The sequence below is a fragment of the Oncorhynchus clarkii genome, chromosome 16 (genome assembly GCF_045791955.1).
Source record: "Oncorhynchus clarkii lewisi isolate Uvic-CL-2024 chromosome 16, UVic_Ocla_1.0, whole genome shotgun sequence".
Taxonomy (NCBI): domain Eukaryota; kingdom Metazoa; phylum Chordata; class Actinopteri; order Salmoniformes; family Salmonidae; genus Oncorhynchus; species Oncorhynchus clarkii.
The window spans coordinates 22,477,656-22,499,174 of NC_092162.1; the positions used below are offsets into that span (position 1 = coordinate 22,477,656).

The window sequence follows — 21,519 nt, forward strand, 5'->3', positions numbered from 1 at the left end:
TCCCAAGCAGCATACTGTATATAGGACAGCTCAGGGCGTGAAAGCACAAAGAAAATCGGCATAGCCTAGATAAGCCCGTTTGTCATTTTTGGAATGCAATTTATTCATTTCAGAAAACATGTACAGTACAACACAGGTAAGGCACAGGGCAAAACGTCAGGAAAGTGTCACCAGTTCACGTGGACTGGTGAAAGTGGTGAAAACACAGGTTCAAGCACGGCAGAGGATTTCAATCAAAGACTTCAAATACATCCAGGAAGTGTATGATAACATAAAACAAACCACAAATACACCCAGGAAGTGTATGATAACATAAAACAAGCCACTTGTAAAGTTAGTCGTGTCATATTAAGTGCTTGGGTACGTCCGTCTGTGCTTTTGGATGAAGCAAAAATAGGCAAACAAACATGGGGATTTGAGCAACAAAAGTATTACAGCAAACCGCTGGCTCTGAACAATGCAAATCAGCGTTCAGCATGATTCAGGTTTCAGAATGGGTGGAAACACCTGCAGGGTCATAAGGACTCCCCGGGGGAAAAGGAATCAGATACTCAGATTCCCAGTCCCAATTCCTTCCAGAAAAACCCAGCCATGTCTTAGCCCATACCTCATTCATTCTAATGCCAGGAAAGAAGGAAAACTACACAAACCCCAACCTTTCCATTTTCACTTCTGACAGAGGGGAAAGATTGCAAATGGAAAAAACAAACTCTAATCATAGACACATTCCTAAACAAAAGTTACATTTCATTTGACTTGTTTAACGTGAAAATAAAGATGTGAATGCTCTCCGGAGAGGGAGAGAGAGAGAGAGAGAGAGAGAGAGAGAGAGAGTGGAGAGTAGGAGTGGAATGTGTGGTGGCGTGGTTTTGGGACGGGGAGAAGAGGAGCTTCCTTTCTCTGCTGCGTCGGGTTACCGCCACAGCTGGAAAATACATCTGCTTCCTCTCATATTAACCATTTGGAGTTTCCAAAGCAGAGTGGAATTAGAGCCCCGTTTTGTATTTGCAAACTTGATTTAGTCCGAACAGAATTAGAGGGGGAGATGCAGTAGAAAGAATGGTCATGGGAATCGAACCCCAGTCTCCAGGTTCGGTATACATCTGCAAGCAGCTGGGTGTGTCAACACTAGACCGTGAGCTCGGCAAGACCATTTGGAGTCATTCATGAAAGCCATAAGATACGGATCCAATGTTATGAAATGGAACAGTGAGAATTCACCATGAAAACACGGGGGAAAAAATGGAAATTCCCTTATACAAATTCTACAAATCAAGTGTTCTATTTGCGAATGTGTCATATGATATTTTGGCCACAGATAATAGCGAATGATATAGGCCTATTCGCTGCAGATCATCGTAGAATACAACATCATGGCACCAACGAGGAAGTGTCCAGAGAGCAAGCACTATAGTTGATGCAAAAGTCAAGTGTGTTCCCATGTTCTCCTGTTTCTTAAGTCAGATCAACTTGACTGGTCTGGAGGAAGGCTGGGGCAATCCTTGAGAATACACAGTTACAAACTGGGATTGTTTATATACTTAATATAAAAAGTATATTAAGTATATAATAAGTATATTCCTATTCTACTTTTTATACTGAAGAGGCACTGTTCAACATTGAGAGCCGTGCGACGATAATCACAAAACGAAAGCAGTGTTGACAAGAAAAGCTTGTGCCAAACATTTTTTGTTTGTTTTACCACAAGGTCACCGGGACATTGTTTAATCAAGAACAATTCAAACAGTTTGACAAGGTGAAGGAAGGCCCTGTTCTTCATTCTTTTTCTGTGATACATGGGCAAAGGGGAAAGTTGGTGTTTAATTTGGCACACTAGGTCAGGAAAAAAAGCAACAATCCATCTAACAAACTACACTTAAACACGGGTCTCGTAGTACTCTCAAAGTGGCCACGAAGTCAGCGACAATTTACATATTGAAATATGACACGAAGACATCGAAAGAGAATTTTGGCAAAGCACAATTCAAACAACATCAAACCTATATATCACTCAGAAACGCTCACATGCACACACACACACGCAAGCACGCACACACACACACGCACTTTCCATAATTCACTAATGCAAAATACTGACACATTTTCGTTTAAAAGCTTGACCTCCAATTCATAGAAGAATACGGTGTCTGCCTGCGGAATCAAGAAGAGCATGCAATTCAACTTGTAGGGAGACACAGCACAGTAAAGGGTTCGACATTGGTGACTCAGGAAGTGTTGCTAATGGGGCACTTTTTCCTTTGAAACATAAGGCCTTGGAACATACTGGAAACATAGCAACGTGTCTGAGAAGCTATTTTACAAGCAACACGACTCAGTCACTCGTGTCAGTAGAACAAGACCACCCTACACATTTGCCCCTAAGCGCAGTTCTAAGTGCAGCTTATCCTAGCCTTGTCAAACGGAGACTCGGCGATGTGCAGTTGGCACGAGTAGCAAGGTAAAGCCAGCGATGTCGCAGATGAGCACGCAGCAAGACGACGCACTCACACAGAGCATCTGTGCACGTGCACGGCTTACGCTTCAGTCTCCGACGTTAGTATAGCTGTTTGACAACAACTGCGTAGAAATCAGCCTCGCCTTGTGCTCGTTGTTGCTGCTGAAGTCGGCCTGATACGGCTGTTTACTTTGTGTTTAGCAGAATCTACATTTGAACCGAAAGTGGGTTTAAAAAAAAGAAAGATCTTAGATCAGCACTTAGGGGCAACTTCACCTCACACGTATAAACAGATAGAAACACCGAGGCAATGGTCGATTTCTGAGACATGGACTGAGGAGTAGAGAAGGCCAATGATGAAGTGCTCAAGTCTACTGCTCACATACATACTCTCTCTTTCTCAATTCTCCTCTCTCTTGACCTCTTCTGTACCGGTCTCCATCTTATTCTCATCCTTTTCCTGCTCTTTCTTGTCCTCTGTCTCTGCTGGCTCAGGGTTGGACTCTGGCTTTTCCTCCTCTTTCTTTGGCTCTGGGAGCAGAATCACCTTGCCGATGTTGTTGCGCTCGTGCATACGCCTCATCGCGTCACCCACCTGATGGAGGGACAGAGAAAAGAGAAGATGGCAGGCAGACAGAAAGGTTGAAATACAGATCGACAAACCAACCAAACTGAAAGAGAGAGAGAGAGAGGGGGAGAGGGATAGAGAGGGGGAGAGAGATAGAGAGGGGGAGAGGGATAGAGAGGGGGAGAGAGATAGAGAGGGGGAGAGGGATAGAGAGGGGGAGAGGGATAGAGAGGGGGAGAGATGCCCTTCTTTTTTTTTAGCTCCTGTGCAAAAGTTGGATGTTCAGGATCCAGTTTATTTCCCATTTGTAATAACACATTGGAAATCTGCATCAAACCCTCTCCTTTTACCAAGCTCAGATAATGACATCTTCTCTGTCCGTCATATGAATACTGAAAGGGTTTGTCCCTATTTAATTGGGACTGCACACACACACAAGTGCCTCTCTGACTCCACTGCCCCTGCTCTCTCCGCTCACCACCCACCCCACCCCACTGCAACTCAAACAAAGCTTCCCCTAACAACCGACGCCACGGCAACCACGGCTGGTCACCTAGCAACTGCTGGCATCAGACCCATATCAGCCGAGGGGGGGCTGAGAATTGCAGTGAGTCTGACACGTCAGACAGTGTAAACAGGAAGGGGAGGGAGGGAGGAAGGGGAGGGAGGGAGGAAGGCTAGGGTGGATAGCAAAGAGCTAATATCTGTGGGGAGAACTGCTGTCAAAACAGTTTCAATGAATGTCAAATATTGATTTAATTATTATTATTAATATGCAAGGAACTATTGGAAATGTCATGAAAATGTCACACAGAAAATGAGCCTAGCCTCTACTGGATTAGTTGTAATAACAGTATGTAGCATCACACGTACTACAAATGGCGAGTCTGTTAGTCTGGCGTAAATAGGCTACATGCCAGTTGCAATAGACACAAAGTTTCATAGGAAGGTTAGATGAAATATTACATTAATTTTACCAATCCTATGACTATTCCATTCATTCACTCCTTTCAAAAGGAGTCGGATACCATACCGGCTTCCAGGCAGTCGCATAGCAACAAGAGGTCTAGCTATACACCAGTCATATTTCCTGTCACACAGAGGCACCCTCTAAGCAATCTAACCTTTGACGCCAAGCCTTCTGACCAATCAGAAGGGGGTCAAGTGGATAGGAGCGGGGGGAGAGACGTTTCCCAGCCTCTCTGGAAAGGCTTTCAGCCGTCGCAATGGAAACCACTGGGGTGGCGAATACTAAGTAAACAAATCAGTTGGTCTATAATGACATTTTTGTAAACAGAATTGGGATTTGAAAATACCCCCACCTTTTCCTCCCTCCCCCCTCTCGCATACCCTCTCTGCCTCCCACACAATCTGTCAATGTCCAACCCTGTTGAGCATACATACTATCAGACATTACTAAAGAAGCAGGAGAGCTAGGTGTAAACATAGCCTTTCAAGGCAGTGGAAGGAGGAGTGCAAGCCTCTGGAGGGATTATATGAAAGCAATACAGAAACATTTAAAATCGCCACCAGGGGGCAGCCGGAAGCAGTGTTTGTATACAATGCAGTACCTTACCAACATTGTACCTTAGGCTGCAGGTCCACTGGGCGCCAGTTCAGGTAGATTATGTAGACTACATGCAGGCTACAGCAGAATTCGTATGTGGATTATAATAAATTGACATATTTGTAGGGTCTAACATGTATTTTTCGTTAGGGAAAATAAATGGTTTTAATATATGTTCAAGGCAAGCAATAGGCAGAATAAATTATTGGTGGCTCAGTGCCCGTGTGGTCCAGCGGTTACAGCCACAACAGTTTATCAATGGAAATCTCCCCTACTGTAAGGGGCCAGCCACACCAAAGACCATAACTACATTGGCAAATTACACATAGCCTAACTATAAAACGTGGGCGAGCACCCCCACTGGAGGAAAGTTGATGGTTTTACAGTAGACCTTACATCTGTCAATCGACTGATGGCCAAATCGGCTATCAACTCAGCCAGAGGAACACAAACAGTAGCCTGTTGTCTGTTTTCACACCATTCATCATGTGACAATGGATAGGCTAACGAGTAGCCTACAGAATGTATTGGAATATAATCAAATAACAAGGGGCTTATTGCAACCATCAATGGCACTAGATGATCGCCAGCTGATGCCTCGTTAAACCATCAATACCCGCTAAATTCATAAACACATCTGATCTCAATTGCAACCATTATTGGCCACCTCATTATGTCCTTGTTACCTTAGTCCTGCTTGCAACCAAAGTCTCAAGATATGTTCGCCCTCTGGTTGATATTATCACCGGAAATAACTTGATTCATTGATTTGCAAGCATTACGTATTGTAGAAATAAACTATTTACTTGTTTACGATGGCAAATCTACTGTGGAAAATATCCAACACTTTGTATGAATGGAAACTAATGTTGGTGTAACCTAGTGTTAGTATTTAATTTGTTCCAATTTATGTTATCCATTAAATATAACTGTCTTTAAAATAAAATGATTTGGTATGGTCATTTCTTTTCAAGGTCAGGGGGTAAAATATCCTTGGACTTTCTATAATTACTTAAAATGTGTAACTAAACCAAGACAATCCGGGATTTAGTTATTTGTGCCAGAAGGGTGTGGACCGGAATCGAACACATACTGACAGCGGCCCTAATCCCTACAACACCCCAGGCCACGATTAAAATCAATTTTGACAGTTCATTCGTAACCTTAGGTTCGCCAGAAACCTTAAGATGTCCTCTTTTTCGATAATATATATCCGAAATGCATATATAAATGCATTTCGGATACAACTTCACACTTGTCGCAGTGGGGTGTATGTCGTAGTGGAGATCGATATATATCTTGTGTTAGTTACTAAACTATATACGCCGACGGTTGTTGATGTGTATGGCTGCATTTCAGATACATTTTTTGTACACCTGAATATTGCAGTAATATGATATATAGGCTTACAGCAGCAGTAGGACATTTACTAATATTCATTCTGGTGCGTTTAGCATTTGAGCGAGCGAGGGAGGATGATTTTGATAGCTGGCACTGGCCCGAATGACTCGATTTCCCCCGCATGGAGAGAAAGAGAAATGCGGATTTCCAGTGAATGTATCTAAATCACAAGGCTCATTTGAACTACCGGATGCGCTGGAAAATGTACCACAACAAAAGTGATACAATTAAGATCCGAAATCTGTATGTCAACTCTGTGAGACTACAGGAATCCATGAAATACTACGTTCTCTGCGTCTGCTACGGAGGAGCCCCCGAGCCACAAATACATACTATATCCGTTATTGATGTCACTTGTTAAATCAACTTCTATCAGTGTAGGTGAAGGGCAGGAGACAGGTTAAAGAATGCATTTTAAGCATTTGAGACATGGATTGTGTACTTGTGCCATTGTAGACTCAGTGTATATATATATATATATATATATATATATATATATATATATATATATATATATACACACAGTTGAAGTCGGAAGTTTACATACAGTTTACATACAGTTTAGCCAAATACATTTAAAATCAGTTTTTCAATTCCTGGCATTTAATCTGAGTAAAAATTCCCTGTCTTAGGTCAGTTAGGATCACCACTTTACTTTAAGAATGTGAAATGTCAGAATAATAGTAGAGAGAACGATTTATTTCAGCTTTTATTTCTTTCATCACATTCCCAGTGGGTCAGAAGTTTACATACACTCAATTAGTATTTGGTAGTATTGGCTTTAAATTGTTTAACTTGGGTCAAACTTTTCTGGTAGCCTTCCACAAGCTTCCCACAATAAGTTGGGTGGATTTTGGCCCATTCCTCCTGATAGAGCTGGTGTAACTGAGTCAGGTTTGTAGGCCTCCTTGCTCGCACACGCTTTTTCAGTTCTACCCACACATTTTCTATAGGATTGAGGTCAGGGCTTTGTGATGGCAACTCCAATACTTTGACTTTGTTGTCCTTAAGCCATTTTGCCACAACTCTGGAAGTATGCTTGGGGTCATTATCCATTTGGAAGACCCATTTGCGACCAAGCTTTAACTTCCTGACTGATGTCTTGAGATGTTGCTTCAAAATGCCCACATAATTTTCCTGCCTCATGATGCCATCTATTTTGTGAAGTGCACCAGTCCCTCCTGCAGCAAAGCACCCACACAACATGATGCTGCCAACACCGTGCTTCACGGTTGGGATGGTGTTCTTCGGCTTGCATGCCTCCCCTTTTTCCTCCAAACATAACGATGGTCATCATGGCAAAACAGTTATATTTTTACTTCATCAGACCAGAGGACATTTCTCCAAAAAGTACGATCTTTGTTCCCATGTGCAGTTGCAAACCGTAGGCTGGCTTTTTTATGGCGGTTTTGGAGCAGTGGCTTCTTCCTTGCTGAGCGGCCTTTCAGGTTATGTCGATATAGGACTCGTTTTACTGTGGATATAGATACTTTATGTACCTGTTTCCTCCAGCATCTTCACAAGGTCCTTTGCTGTTGTTCTGGGATTGATTTGCACTTTTCGCACCAACGTACATTCATCTCTAGGAGACAGAACACATCTCCTTCCTGAGCGGTATGATGGCTGCGTGGTCTCATGGTGTTTATACTTGCGTACTATTGTTTGTACAGATGAACGTGGTACCTTCAGGCTTTTGGAAAGTGCTCCCAAGGATGAACCAGACTTGTGGAGGTATTGGCTGATTTCTTTTGATTTTCCCATAATGTTAAGCAAAGAGGCACTGAGTTTGAAGGTAGGCCTTGAAATACATCCACAGGTACCGCTCCAATTGACTCAAATGATGTCAATTAGCCTATCAGAAGCGTCTAAAGCCATGACATCATTTTATGGCATTTTCCAAGCTGTTTAAAGGCACAGTCAACGTAGTTTATGTAAACTTCTGAACCACTGGAGTTGTGATACAGTGAATTATAAGTTAAATAATATGTCTGTAAACAGTTGTGTGTCATGCACAAAGTAGATGTCCTAACCGACTTGCCAAAACTATAGTTTATTAACAAGACATTTGTGGAGTGGTTGAAAAACTAGTTTTAATGACTCCAACCTAAGTGTATGTAAACTTCCGACTTCAACTATATATATATATAAACTCAGGAAAAAAATAAATATCCTTTCACTGTCAACTGCGTTTATTTGCAGCCAACTTAAGATGTGTAAATATTTGTATGAACATAACAAGATTCAACAACTGAGATATAAACTCAGTTCTACAGACATGTGACTAACAAAAATGGAATAATGTGTCCCTGATCAAAGGGGGGGGTCAAAATCAAAAGTAACATTCAGTATCTGGTGTGGCCACCAGCTGCATTAAGTACTGCAGTGCATCTCCTCCTCATGGACTGGACCAGATTTGCCAGTTCTTGCTGTGAGATGTTACCCCACTCTACCACCAACGTGGTGGCCCTAGCTCTCACCCTCCGATCCAACAGGTCCCAGACGTGCTCAATGGGATTCAGATCCGGGTTCTTCGCTGGCCATTGTAGAACACTGACATTTCTGTCTTGCAGGAAATCACGCACAGAACGAGCAGTATGGCTGGTGGCATTGGGTACCACATGAGGGAGGAGGATATCTTCCCTATAACGCACAGCGTTGAGATTGCCTGCAATGACAACAAGCTCAGTCCGATGATGCTGTGACACACCGCACCAGACCATGACGGACCCTCCACCTCCAAATCGATCCCGCTCCAGTGTACAGGCCTCGGTGTAACGCTCATTCCTTCAACGATAACGCGATTTCGACCATCACCACATGTGAGACAAAACAGCGACTCGTCAGTGAAGAGTACTTTTTGCCAGTCCTGTCTGGTCCAGCGACGGTGGGTTTGTGCCCATAGGCACACCGGTGATGTCTGGTGAGGACCTGCCTTACAACAGGCCTATTTGAACCTTTTTCTACATTATAGAATAATAGTGAAGACATGGAATCATGTAGTAACGAAAAAAGTGTTAAGCAAATCAAAATATATTTTATATTTGAGATTCTTCAAAGTAGCCACCCTTTGCCTTGATGACAGCTTCGAACACTCTTCAAATCAAATCAAATTTGAGTGTTTGGTCGATGTTTTTGCGGGTGTTGCGAAATTCTTGTGTTTCTAGCTCCAACAGTGCAGTAATATCTAACAATTTCACAACAATACACACAAATCTAAAGTAAAGGAATGGAATTAATAATATATAAATATTTCGGCGAACAACGTCAGAGCGGCATAGACTAAGATACAGTAGAATAGGATAGAATACAGTATGTACATATGAGATGAGTAATGTCATGTTCCATTATTAAAGTGGCTAGTGATGATTTAAAGTCTATATAGGGCAGCAGCCTCTAATGTGCTAGTGATGGCTATTTAACAGTCTGATAGCCTTGAGATAGTAGCTATTTTTCAGTCTCTCGGTCACAGCTTTGATGCACCTGTACTGACATCGCTTTCTGGATGATAGCAGGGCGATCAGGCAGTCGTTCGGGTGGTTGTTGTCCTTGATGATTTTTTTGGCCTTCCTGTGACATCGGGTGCTGTAGGTGTCCTGGAAGGCAGGTAGTTTGCCCCCGGTGATGCAATGGGCAGACTGCGCTACCCCCTGGAGAGCCCTGCGGTTACGGGCGGTGATACAGCCCAACAGGATGCTCTAAATTGTGCATCTGTAAAAGTTGGTGAGGGTTTTAGGTGCCAAGCCAAATTTCTTTATCCTCCTGAGGTTGAAGAGGCGCTGTTGTGCCGCCTTCACCACACTGTCTGTGTGGGTGTACCATTTCAATTTGTCAGTGATGTGTACACCGAGGATCTTGAAGCTTTACACCTTCTCCACCGTAGTCCTGTCGATGTGGATAGGGGGGTGCTCCCTCTGCTGTTTCCTGAAGTCCACGATCAGCTCTTTTGTTTTGTTGATGTTGGGTGAGAGGTTATTTTTCTGGCACCACACTCCCAGGGCCCTCACCTTCTCCCTGTAGGCTGTCTCGTCATTGTTGGTAATTAGGCCCACTACTGTTGTGTCGTTTGCAAACTTGATGATTGAGTTGGAGGCATGCGTGGCTTGCATCCTTGTGGGGCCCCAGTGTTGAGGATCAGAAAAGTGGAGGTGTTGTTTCCTACCAACACCAACCGGGGGTTGGCCCGTCAGGAAGTCCAGGACCCAGTTGCACAGGGCGGGGTTCAGACCGAGGGCCTCGAGCTTAATGATAAGCTAGGAGGGTACTATGGTGTTGAATGCTGAGCTTTAGTTTGGGATGCTGAGATGGTTTGGGATGAGTTGGACCGCAGAGTGAAGGAAAAGCAGCCAACAAGTGGTCAGCATATGTGGGAACTCCTTCAAGACTGTTGGAAAAGCATTCCTCGAGAAGCTGGTTGAGAGAATGCCAAAAGTGTGCAAAGCTGTCATCAAGGCAAAGGGTGGCTACTTTGAAGAATCTAAAATCTTAAATATATTTAGATTTGTTTAACACTTTTTTTGATTACAACATGATATGTGATATGTGCTATTTCATAGTTTTAATGTCTTCACTATTATTCTACAATGGAGAAAATTGTATAGGCATTCTCTCAACCAGCTTCATGAGGTAGTCACCTGGAATGCATTTCAATTAACCGGTGTTCTTTAATTTGTGGAATTTCTGTTGTGACAAGGTAAGGATGGTATACAGAAGATAGTCCTATTTGGTAAAAGACCAAGTCCATATTATGGCAAGAACAGCACAAATAATCAAAGAGAAACAACAGTCCATCATTACCTTAAGACATGAAGGTCAGTCAATCTGGAAAATTTCTTCAAGTGCAGTCACAAAACCATAAAGCGCTATGATGAAACTGGCACTAATGAGGACCGCCACAGGAAAGGAAGACTCAGAGTTACCTCTACTGCACAGGATAAGTTCATTACAGTTACCAGCCTCAGAAATTGCAGCCCAAATAAATGCTTCACAGAGTTCAAGTAACAGACACATCTCAACACCAACTGTTCAGAGGAAACTGCGCAAATCAGGCCTTCATGGTCGAATTGCTGCAAAGAAACCACTACTAAAGAACACCAAAAGAAGACACTTGCTTGGGCCAAGAAACATGAGCAATGGACATTAGACCGGTGCAAATCTATCCTTTAATCTGGTGAGTCCAAATTTGAGATTTTTGGTTCCAACCGCCGTGTCTTTGTGAGACGCGGAGTAGGTGAACGGATGATCTCTGTATGTGTGGTTCCCACTGTGAAGCATTGAGGAGGAGGTGTGATGGTGTGGGGGTGCTTTGCTGGTGACACTGTCTGTGATTTATTTAGAATTCAAGGCACACTTAACCAGCATGGCTACCACAGCATTCTGCAGCGATACGTCATCTCATCTGGTTTGCGCATAGTGGGACTATCATTTGTTTTTCAACAGGACAATGACCCAACACACCTCCAGGCTGTGTAAGGGCTATTTGACCAAGGAGAGTGATCTGATGACCTGGGCTCCACAACCAATTGAAATGGTTTGGGATGTGTTGGACCACAGAGTGAAGGAAACGCAGCCAACAAGTGCTCAGCATATGTGGGAACTTCTTCAAGACTGTTGGAAAAGCATTTCTCATGAAGCTGGTAGAGAGAATGCCAAGAGTGTGCAAAGCTGTCATCAATGCAAAGGGTGGCTACTTTGAAGAATCTAAAATATATTTAGATTTGTTTAACACTTTTTTGGTTACTACATGATTCCATTTGTGTTATTTCATAGTTTTGAAGTCTTCACTATTATTCTACTATTAGAAAATAGTATTGACATTCTCTCAACCAGCTTCATGAGGTAAACTTGAATGAGTAGGTGTGTCCAAAATTTTACCTGGTACTGTATACTGTATATAATGCATAGCCACTGAGCTACTCATAGATATTCACTGCACCTGTGTACACACACACACACACACACACACACACACACACACACACACACACACACACACACACACACACACACACACACACACACACACACACACACACACCCACCCACCCACCCACCCACCCACCTGTTCAAAGTGGTAGGTGGAGTCAATGCGGGGCTTGATCTTGCCCTGGGTATAGAGTTCCAATAGGCGGGTCATGGTCTGGGTGATGAGCTCCTCCTCGTCACTCAGGTAGCCCAGATGGAAGCCACACACAGCCTTGTTGGCATGCATCAGCCTCAGGGTGTTGATGGTGAATTGGTTGTACCAGGTCTTGGCTACCGCCAATAGGTTCTTCTTCTGACCCGTCACACAGTTGGCTGCACCTGGAAAATGGAGTCATGAAGTCAGGGACACATGGAGAGGACATTACCACCCTACCAGAAATGTGCATGTTAAAAAAAGTGTTGTAAATATAATAATTACACAACCACACATTTTACACATTTTACAAATTGAATTGTAACACGTAAAAAATGCAAACACTTGAAAAGCTAGCTTGGAATGCATATTTTCCCCTCAATACATTTTAAATGTATTGGAAACAGGTTATCAAGTCATTTCACATACCATGGAACATGCTAGAATTGCAAATGGAATGTGTTAAATCTTCTATAAAATGTCCAGTAAGGAAGGGATGTAGTGGTACAGAAAAAGGTGGGTAAGCACTGAGCGCCGGTTGAGATGACAGGAGGCGAGTAATGTTAAACGCTAATACAAACAACAGTAATTTAGTCTCTTACCAAACACTATGAGGGTGCCCATGGGCTTCAGCAAACTAAAGGCCTTTTGGGTGTCTGAGCCTCCCAGAGGGTCCAGGACAACGTCCAATCCTGAGGGAAAGAGACAGAAATGCCATTGGAAACTGATTTTCTCGAGTGGATCACTAGTACTGATCGAGAGGCTTGACATACAGTTTACATCGTATGCAATGATACACTACATAATCAAAAGTATGTGGACACCTGCTCGTCGAAAATCTCATTCCAAAATCATGGGCATTGAAATGGAGTTGGTCCCCTCTTTGCTGCTATAACAGCCTCCACTCTTCTGGGAAGGCCTTCCATTAGATGTTGGAACATTGCTGCGGGGACTTGCTTCCATTCAGCCACAAGAGCATTAGTGAGGTTGGCCACTGACGTTGGGCGATTAGGCCTGGCTCGCAGTCGGCGTTCCAATTCAATCCAAAGTTGTTCGATGGGGTTGAGGTCAGGGATCTGTGCAGGCCAGTCAAGTTCTTCCACATCGATCTTGACAAACCATTTCTGTATGGACCTCGCTAGTTGCATGGGGGCAATGTCATGCTGAAAGAGGAAAGGGCCTTCCCTAAACTGTTGCCACAAAGTTGGAAGCACAGAATCGCCTGGAATGTCACTGTATGCTGTAGAGTTATGATTTCCCTTCACTAGAACTAAGGGGCCTAGCCCGAACAATGAAAAACAGCCCCAGAACATTATTCCTCCTCCACCAAACTTTATAGTTGGCACTATGCATTCAGGCAGGTAACCTTCTCCTGGCATCGGCCAAACCCAGATTTGTCCGTCGGACTGCCAGATGGTGAAGCATGATTCATCACTCCAGAGAACGCGTTTCCATTGCGCCAGAGTCCAATGGCAGCGAGCTTTACACCACTCCAGCCGACGTTTAGCATTGCGCACGGTGATTTTAGGCTGCTCGGCCATGGAAACCCATTTCATGAAGCTCCCGACGGAACAGTTCTTGTGCTGAAGTTGCTTCCAGAGGTAGCTTGGAACTCAGTAGTGAGTGTCGCAACCAAGGACAGACAATTTTTGCGCACTACGCACTTCAGCACTCTGCAGTCCCATTCTGTGAACTTGTGTGGTCTGCCACTTCATGGCTGAGCCGTTGTTGCTCCTAGATATTTCCACTTCACAATAACAGCATTACAGTTGACCGAGGCAGCTCTAGTAGGGCAGAAATTTGACTGACTTGTTGGAAAGTTGGTGTCCAATGACGGTGCCACGTTGAAAGTCACTGAGCTCTTCAGTAAGGCCATTCTACTGTCAATGTTTGTCTATGGAGATTGCAAGGCTGTGTGCTCAATTTTATACACCTGTCAGCAACGGGTGTGGCTGAAATAGCCAAATCCACTAATTTGAAGGGGTGTCCACATACTTTTGTATGTATAGTGTATACTTCAAAGAGGAGATGACAAAGGCACTTATCAGTGTTACTGATGATACCGCCCTTTAGCCTGGTCCCAGATCTATTTGCGTTGTCTTGCCAACTCATATGGTGATTGTCACACCAATAACCATAGGAGTTGGCAAGACAGTATAAACAGATCTTGGACCAGGTTGCATGTCCAATCCATCCTTACCCTTGGGGCTGATTTTACGGATCTCTTCAGCATAATCTCGTGTACGGTAGTCGATGGGGTGGGTGACGCCCCCCTGGCTGATGGTCTCGTGCTTGCTGGCCGACGCAGTTCCAAAGACGGTCACGTCCTCCAGCAACTGACAGAGCTGGGTGGCAGCGATGCCCACACCACCTACAGTAGAGGGACATAAGGGGACAAGACACAGAGAGAGGAACGAGGGACGCATAGCATGAGAGATACTGAGGGTAACATAGATGCAGGAGAATTGTGACAGAGGTGATTCCTGATGAAGGTGATTCGTGATGGAGGAGAAGTTTAATAGAGTGGAGACGGGATAACGGAGAAGAGACGGGATGGGAATATGATAGAAGTGAAATTTAATGGACGAGAGATGTGATGGACACTTTGAGAGTTTGATTGAGCCAGCAGCTTTGGCACTTTTGGGACTTCAAATCAAAATCTAATTTTATTGGTCGCATACACATATTTAGCTTTTCATTGGTTCCATTTTGCTAGGCAAGCTGAATCATGCTCAAATACAGTAGAAAGACTTCAAATACTATTTGAACCCAGGTGTGGTGATTTGTGCCACGTACAAAAAAAGCCTCACTTGCAGTATTCTAGACATACTGTTCTGTCACAGGCAGGATGTAAGCTCTAAAAGCTTTTAGCAAACCTTTAAATTCTGTTGATCTGACACACTCTCCCCTTCATAGTGGTAAGGTGAGGCAACGACACATCTGCCACGCTGATTCTCAACACAGGGGCTCCTCAGGGGTGTGTGCTTAGTCCCCTCCTGTACTCCCTGTTCACCCACAACTGCATGGCCAAGCACGACTCCAGCACCATCCTTAAGTTTGCCGACGACACAACGGTGGTAGGCCTGATCACTGACAATGATGAGACAGCCTATAGGGAAGAGGTCAGAGACCTGGCAGTGTGGTGCCAGGACAATAACCTCTCCCTCAAAGTGACCAAGACAAAGGAGATGATCGTGGACTACAGGAAAAGGAGGGCAGAGCCCGCACCCATTCACACTGAAGGGGCTGTAGTGGAGCAGGTCGGGAGCTTCAAATTACTTGGTGTCCACATCACCAAAAAACTATCATGGTCCAAATACACCAAGACAGTCGTGAAAAGGGGAACGACAATGCCTATTCCCCCTCAGGAGACTGAAAAGATTTGGCATGGGTCCTCAGATCCTCAAAAAGTTCTACAGCTGCACCATCTTCACCGCCTGGTATGGCAACTATTCGGCATCCGACCGGAAGGCGCTACAGAGGGTAGTGCGTACTGCCCAATACATCACTGGGGCCAAGCTTCCTGCCACCCAGGACCTCTATACCAGGAAGGTCCTAAAAATGGTCAAAGACTCCAGCCACCCTAGTCATAGACTCATCTCTCTGCTACCGCACTGCAAACGGTACCGGAGCACCAACTCTAGGTCCAAAAGGCTCCTTAACAGCTTCTACCCCCAAGCCACCCAGACTATTTGCATTGACCCCCCATTTTTTATGCTGCTGGTACTCGCTGTTTATTATCTACGCATAGTCGCTTTACCCCTACCTACAGTACCTGTACATATTACTTCAATTACCTCAACTAACCTGTACCCCTGCACATTGACTCGGTACCAGTACCCCCTGTATAATCGCCTCGTTAATTTTATTGTATTACATTTAAGGGCTTGTCTGTTAGCATTTTTACAGTAAGGTCTACACGGCGCATGTGACAAATATAATTGTATTTTATTTGATAGTGGATACTCAAAACACAACCCACTGGGCACAGACAGCAATTCAATATCTATTTCACGTTGGTTGAAGCGTGCCCTTTCGCATCACCACCGCCAGCTACTGTGCTCATAAAAATATTTCTGACACACCCCCGGACCTACAGCGTTACCGCCAGCACTAAGATTTACCATTGCGCTAAGTTTGTTAAAATAGAGCCCCTACTTTGTGTCTGTGTGTGTTCAAAAAAGGTTGAGCCCAATTTGTAGGAAGAAAACAGAAACCGTTCTGTTTGTTCCAACATCTAAGAACGGAGCTCAAAGGTTACTCACATAACCGCGGTTCTATGAACCAAGCATTTGTATTTTTTGGGGGGGGGGTTTCTCTCGCATCCTCATTTCCAAATCAGGTGACCCCACATGGGGCCCGTGACCACTAGTTTAGGAAACACTGCAGTACAGTATAAACCAAACGCTACTTATCTTATCCATCTTTGTTTTGTTTTTTCAAGGCCATGAAGAAAACAACGTGAAACGTTGAGTGTTACCAAAGCAACAGGATGATAACGATCTATGTTGTCAGTTGGCTAAGGTGCTGCATGTCGTACAGTGTTATCCTCAGAGGTAAGAGGTGGCGTTGCCATGGAAATGGAGGCCTATTGTTCCAGGGTAAAAGGACAAGGGGAGTCACTACAGACTTGTATGTCCACCTACGCTATATACTGTGCAGTCTCCCATTCTAAGGTCAAGGAAAGTATGACAAAGCCGTGACTTAAGCCTAGTCAGTGGTGCAGATGAATGGCTATGTTATATAGTACTACTGTGGTTGTGAGGGGACATTCTGGGGCTGTGGAGTGTGTTTGTGGTGGGGAAAGGGGTACATTTCTATAGTATGTGTGTGTATGTGACCTACGAGTGCCACTTAATGTATAATCAGTCACATTCCAAATAGTAAACATGAGCGTGTGTGTATGTTCGTAAGAACGTGTGTGTATGTGTACTTGTGTGTGTGTATGCGTTTGCGCCCTTGTGGATGTGTGTGTGTGTCCACCACTACTGTACCTGCTGCCATGTGGATGAGGATGCTCTGTCCGGCCCTGACGTTGGCCATCTCAAAAAGCATAATGTAGGCCGTCAGGTAGTTGACGGGGAGGGCCGCCGCTTCCTCAAAGCTCATTGACTCAGGCATGATGAATGTGTGGCTAGCAGGCACAACCACCACCTCCTGCCACAGACCGTGACGACTCAACACCAACACACGGTCACCCACCTGAGAGAGGGACATTTCACATGGGTCATAAGTCACAACAAAATCCTAACAACTATTTGTTGAGTGGCAAAGTTTTCTGATTAAAATAATATTGTGGTGGTTGCCAGCAGGAAGTTGCTTTCTTACGGTCCATGTGAATATTATGAACGAGAGGAGAAGATGTCTTTATTGAGATGCACTCCTGCAATAGCTGAATCTCCCATGTCAGAAGAGCACTGCTGACTTACTTGCCTGGGGCCAGATCAATTGTTGCGGTCTTGCCCAACTCCTATGGTCATTGTCTAACAGATCTGGGACCAGGCAAGCCGTAGACTTTTTATTTGTGTTTCGAAAGAGGCCAAGAGGCGGAAGACGCAGGAAAGTCGTCCAATCGGTCTCTGAATATTATAACATTTCCTGTATGTGATTCCTCGAGATGTACGGGTTGCTTCTCTTCCTGCTGCTCACAAACACATGACAATAAAGTACTCATGACTCACAGATCACATTGTCACATTGCATTTTATGCAGTCACTGACCTCAAAGTCTGCACAAAGGGTGCATGACCAATTGAGACCTAACAGAACCTGCATGAAACTTCTATTTGAAAATATACCATTGTTCAGGAATATTCTGTGGAAGTGTTGGTTGAGTATTTCACAGAACCAGTCAATAACACATACCAGGAAAGAATGAATAAAAAAGATAAACAAGAGAACACGGAAAAAACAAACGCCACTGAGGAAAAGGTTAAAATGTGGGTGGGGCTTTATGCTCGAAAAGTGAATATGTCAACGGTTGACATCATTTGATCACTGACCAATCTGATCACACCATTACTGATCACATGTATCTAGTATTTTTAGGATGGGCGAAGAGGATTCAACAAGGCTGAAGATTTTAAAACAGGGTCGTATTAATTTGTACCAAACGGATTAAAACTGACTGAAACAGAGAGGGACTAATTGGATTTGTCCAGTAAGAAACGCTGATTTCTGTTTTTTCCATTGCAAGACGTTTTAAAACATTGCAATGCTTGCCCTGATGAATACGACCCAAATCTGGTGTCTGTTTCAGCCTGGGAAATATCCCATGTGACCTCACCCGAAACAGCCACGCCCTCAGTCCACCTCTGGATAGCTTCACTGATTGGGCCAAAGCGGCCGTTTGGACAAACGTCGATAAAACAGTGAGTTGTTGAGACCATGTTGGCCAAAAGACAAAAACTGAGCTCAGCATAAACAGAAACAGAAACAGGAACAGGTCCAAGTCTAGGCTACTCCCAAAACATACTCTAAAAGGCAGCAGCTGGGTTCTGCCTTTTTATTGTCCACAGATCGGGTAGCACTCTGACTCTAGGCTGTTGTTGTTGTTGGTGGTGGTTAGGTGTCTTGGAACTAGAAGCACAAGAATTTCGCTACACCCGCATTAACATCTGCTAACCATGTGTTTGTGACCAATACAATTTGATTTGATTTGTGGCCAATTGTGCAGAAAGAATGTGCTGTCCTTCTATAGGATTCTTCTAGCCATCTGTTTGGGGGAAGGGAGGGTGGAAAGGGGTGTGGCAAGGGGAGGAGAAGAAAATGAAGGGGGAGGAGAAGGAAATATCAAATGTAACTGACCATGTTTGTGGAACAGTGAAGGGTTATGATGTACTGTACAAACAGTACTGACTATACAGACAGACTCACACATAGGCTCACCTTGCATATCGGCAAACAATTGCACACAAACACAGGGCCAAAACACACACACGCACACGCCAAAGGAAATATTGCTGATATCAAAATATTATATCAGAGCCCTTCATCAAATAGATTGGGTCATGTCATTGCAGTGTTACGCCCACACGAGTTGACAGCCCTTGGGGGAATTCTCTAAGCACTGCATGGCAGTGTCAGTGTCATCACTCATTTCACATCTCCATCCCACTTCGGATATTCACAGTCTGGAAGTATCAGAGAGGGAACAAATGGAGACAGGGGAGAACCTGTTAACCCCAACCTCCGATTATCACTTCTCAACAGGTTCTTGGAGGTGTTATAACAAATCGAGATAGGGAGCAGGAAGACACACCAACTGACCACAGGATATGTGACTTTCATTGGGAAGACAGAATATGCTCACTGCTATTATAGTAGCCCAATATTTGATACTAAAATGAAGACAATAATGCAGCCAAGGATGAAAACAACTAAACATTTTATTATCTTGTAATAACGCTGTCATACAGAGACAGTTGTTTCAACCTTGTGACTGCATGAATAACTAACAAAATTATATGAAGGCAGAAAGGAAGATATTAAAGAGATAGATCACGTAAAAGGAGCGCCCAAAATAGTGCTGTCATACTGCACTGTTAACAAGGATTTTGTGCACGCCTCCTCAATAAAATAGTATAGCCTATATAACGGTTCTGTGCCTGGACAAAAAGGGCCACGTTTGATGTATTGATTGGGCGGGCCTCGCCCAATGAATTTGATTTGAATAGAAATTATGAGCAATAGGCTACCATAAAGAAAGAAAGGGCTTGAAAGAAACATGATGCTATGTTTTTAGACTCACTTTTCTATCCGTCACCTCTTCCCCTAAGGCTTCAATCACGCCCGAGCATTCCATCCCGGGCGTGACGGGCGGCGACGGCAGCAGCTCATACATCCCCTGTCTCCCCAACAACTCGGCGAAGTTCAGACCACACGCCTTGACCCGCACCAGCACCTCTGCGTTTTTCAGGCTCGGCTTTCCCTTTTTCACCTGGAGCTTCACTTTGTCATAGCCTCCATAGCCCGTTAGGAACAAAGCACGGTAGCTGAAAACTTCCTCATCGGGTGCCACGGGCGCTCTGTCTGGGGTCGCCGCCGCAGGCTCGTCTGCTGGCTCTTCCGCGGGGGATGGCTCACCCTCTTGGGCTGCCTCCGATGGAGGTTCCTCAGTAGGTGGGTTCTCTGTCTTCTTTTCTGCGGATTCTTGCTGCTGTCGTGCCGGTGCCTCTTCGCCAGACATGATCGAAATCACAAAAATAGCCTATTTTTCCCGATGCGCTTTTCTTTCTTTGGTAGTTCTGTTTCTTAGGTTTCCCCGATAGTCTAAAAACACCTTACAGAAGTTGCAGTAAAATTGTATTTTTTTCGTAAACTAGCCTATTGCAGTGCACAATTCCACTGTAAAAAATATAGATAGCCTATTACAACAGGTAATACCAGGAGGTGATTTGAGTGCGTGCACCCTAGCCAGGAAAGTGGCAGATATTCTACTTGGCAATGGAGAGCAGTGCGCAGTCAGACGGGATGTGGCCACGGTTAAAGGGCGGAAAGTGGATTTTTAGTCAGAGGAGTGGAGCTAAAGCAAGAGGTCGGCGGAGCTCGCTTAGCAACAGGTGGCGTTGCCATCAAGGTGCGTGGGGCTTACAGGCCTATGTCAACAGGGAAATAGAAAGGATGATGACCAAAATATAACCTAGAGATAGGTATGCATTGGAGAACAAGAAGACCAATTTTCAAGAAGCTTAAACATTTTGGTCCAATTTTGCAATCTATTATTGATGTCAAGACATTCTCTGGCAGCAACAATAGGCCTACTGCAGCAACAGGGGCACGTTTTAAATTACATTGTGTAAAAAGACTATTAGTGTCACGTTCTGACCATAGTTCTGTTATTTTATCTTTGTTTTAGTATGGTCAGGGCATGAGTTGGGTGGGCAGTCTATGTTTGTTTTTCTATGTTGGTTTTTGAGTTCGGCCTAGTATGGTTCTCAATCAGAGGCAGCTGTCAATTGTTGTCCCAGATTGAGAATCATACTTAGGTAGCCTGGGTTTCAGTTTTGGGTTGTGGGTGTTTGTCTTCCGTGTCAGTGTTTGTCGCCACACGGGACTGTTTCGTTAATTTCACGTTTATTGTTTTGTATTTCGTAGTGTTCAGTTTATGTCCTCCGATCCTTCTCGCTTCTCCTCCTCAGAAGAGGAGGACGAGGTTTCTTACAATTAGACCCAGTGTGGAACCATTGACATAATGGAACATGTAGTTGAGGGGTCCTAAAACTGCAAAAGGCAGTCATGAAAGTTTTTGTGTTGTCCCAGTCTGTGAAACAGGAAGTCACTAGGTGATAAAGATGTGGCCAAGGGGCATGGCAGGAAATGCCTGAGTTAATAGAGAGCCTGGCACTTGCAGGACAGGGCTGCCATTTTTCACTTCCTACTCCTCTTGTTTGTAGGGTCTGATTGAGGGGCAAA

The 21,519-nt window shown here is 44.2% G+C and overlaps 1 protein-coding gene across 1 annotated transcript; it reads right to left on the minus strand.

Moving 5' to 3' along the window:
• Nucleotides 1-80: 80 nt before the first annotated feature.
• Nucleotides 81-20,552, minus strand: LOC139368204 (synaptic vesicle membrane protein VAT-1 homolog). Its single transcript, XM_071106851.1, has 6 exons — nt 19,856-20,552; nt 17,101-17,308; nt 14,307-14,477; nt 12,709-12,798; nt 12,050-12,291; nt 81-3,050 (listed from the first exon to the last, which is right to left on the minus strand). Exons 1-6 carry the CDS (start codon nt 20,291-20,293, stop codon nt 2,856-2,858), a joined length of 1,344 nt encoding a protein of 447 aa, XP_070962952.1. The 5' UTR covers nt 20,294-20,552; the 3' UTR covers nt 81-2,855.
• Nucleotides 20,553-21,519: the final 967 nt, after the last annotated feature.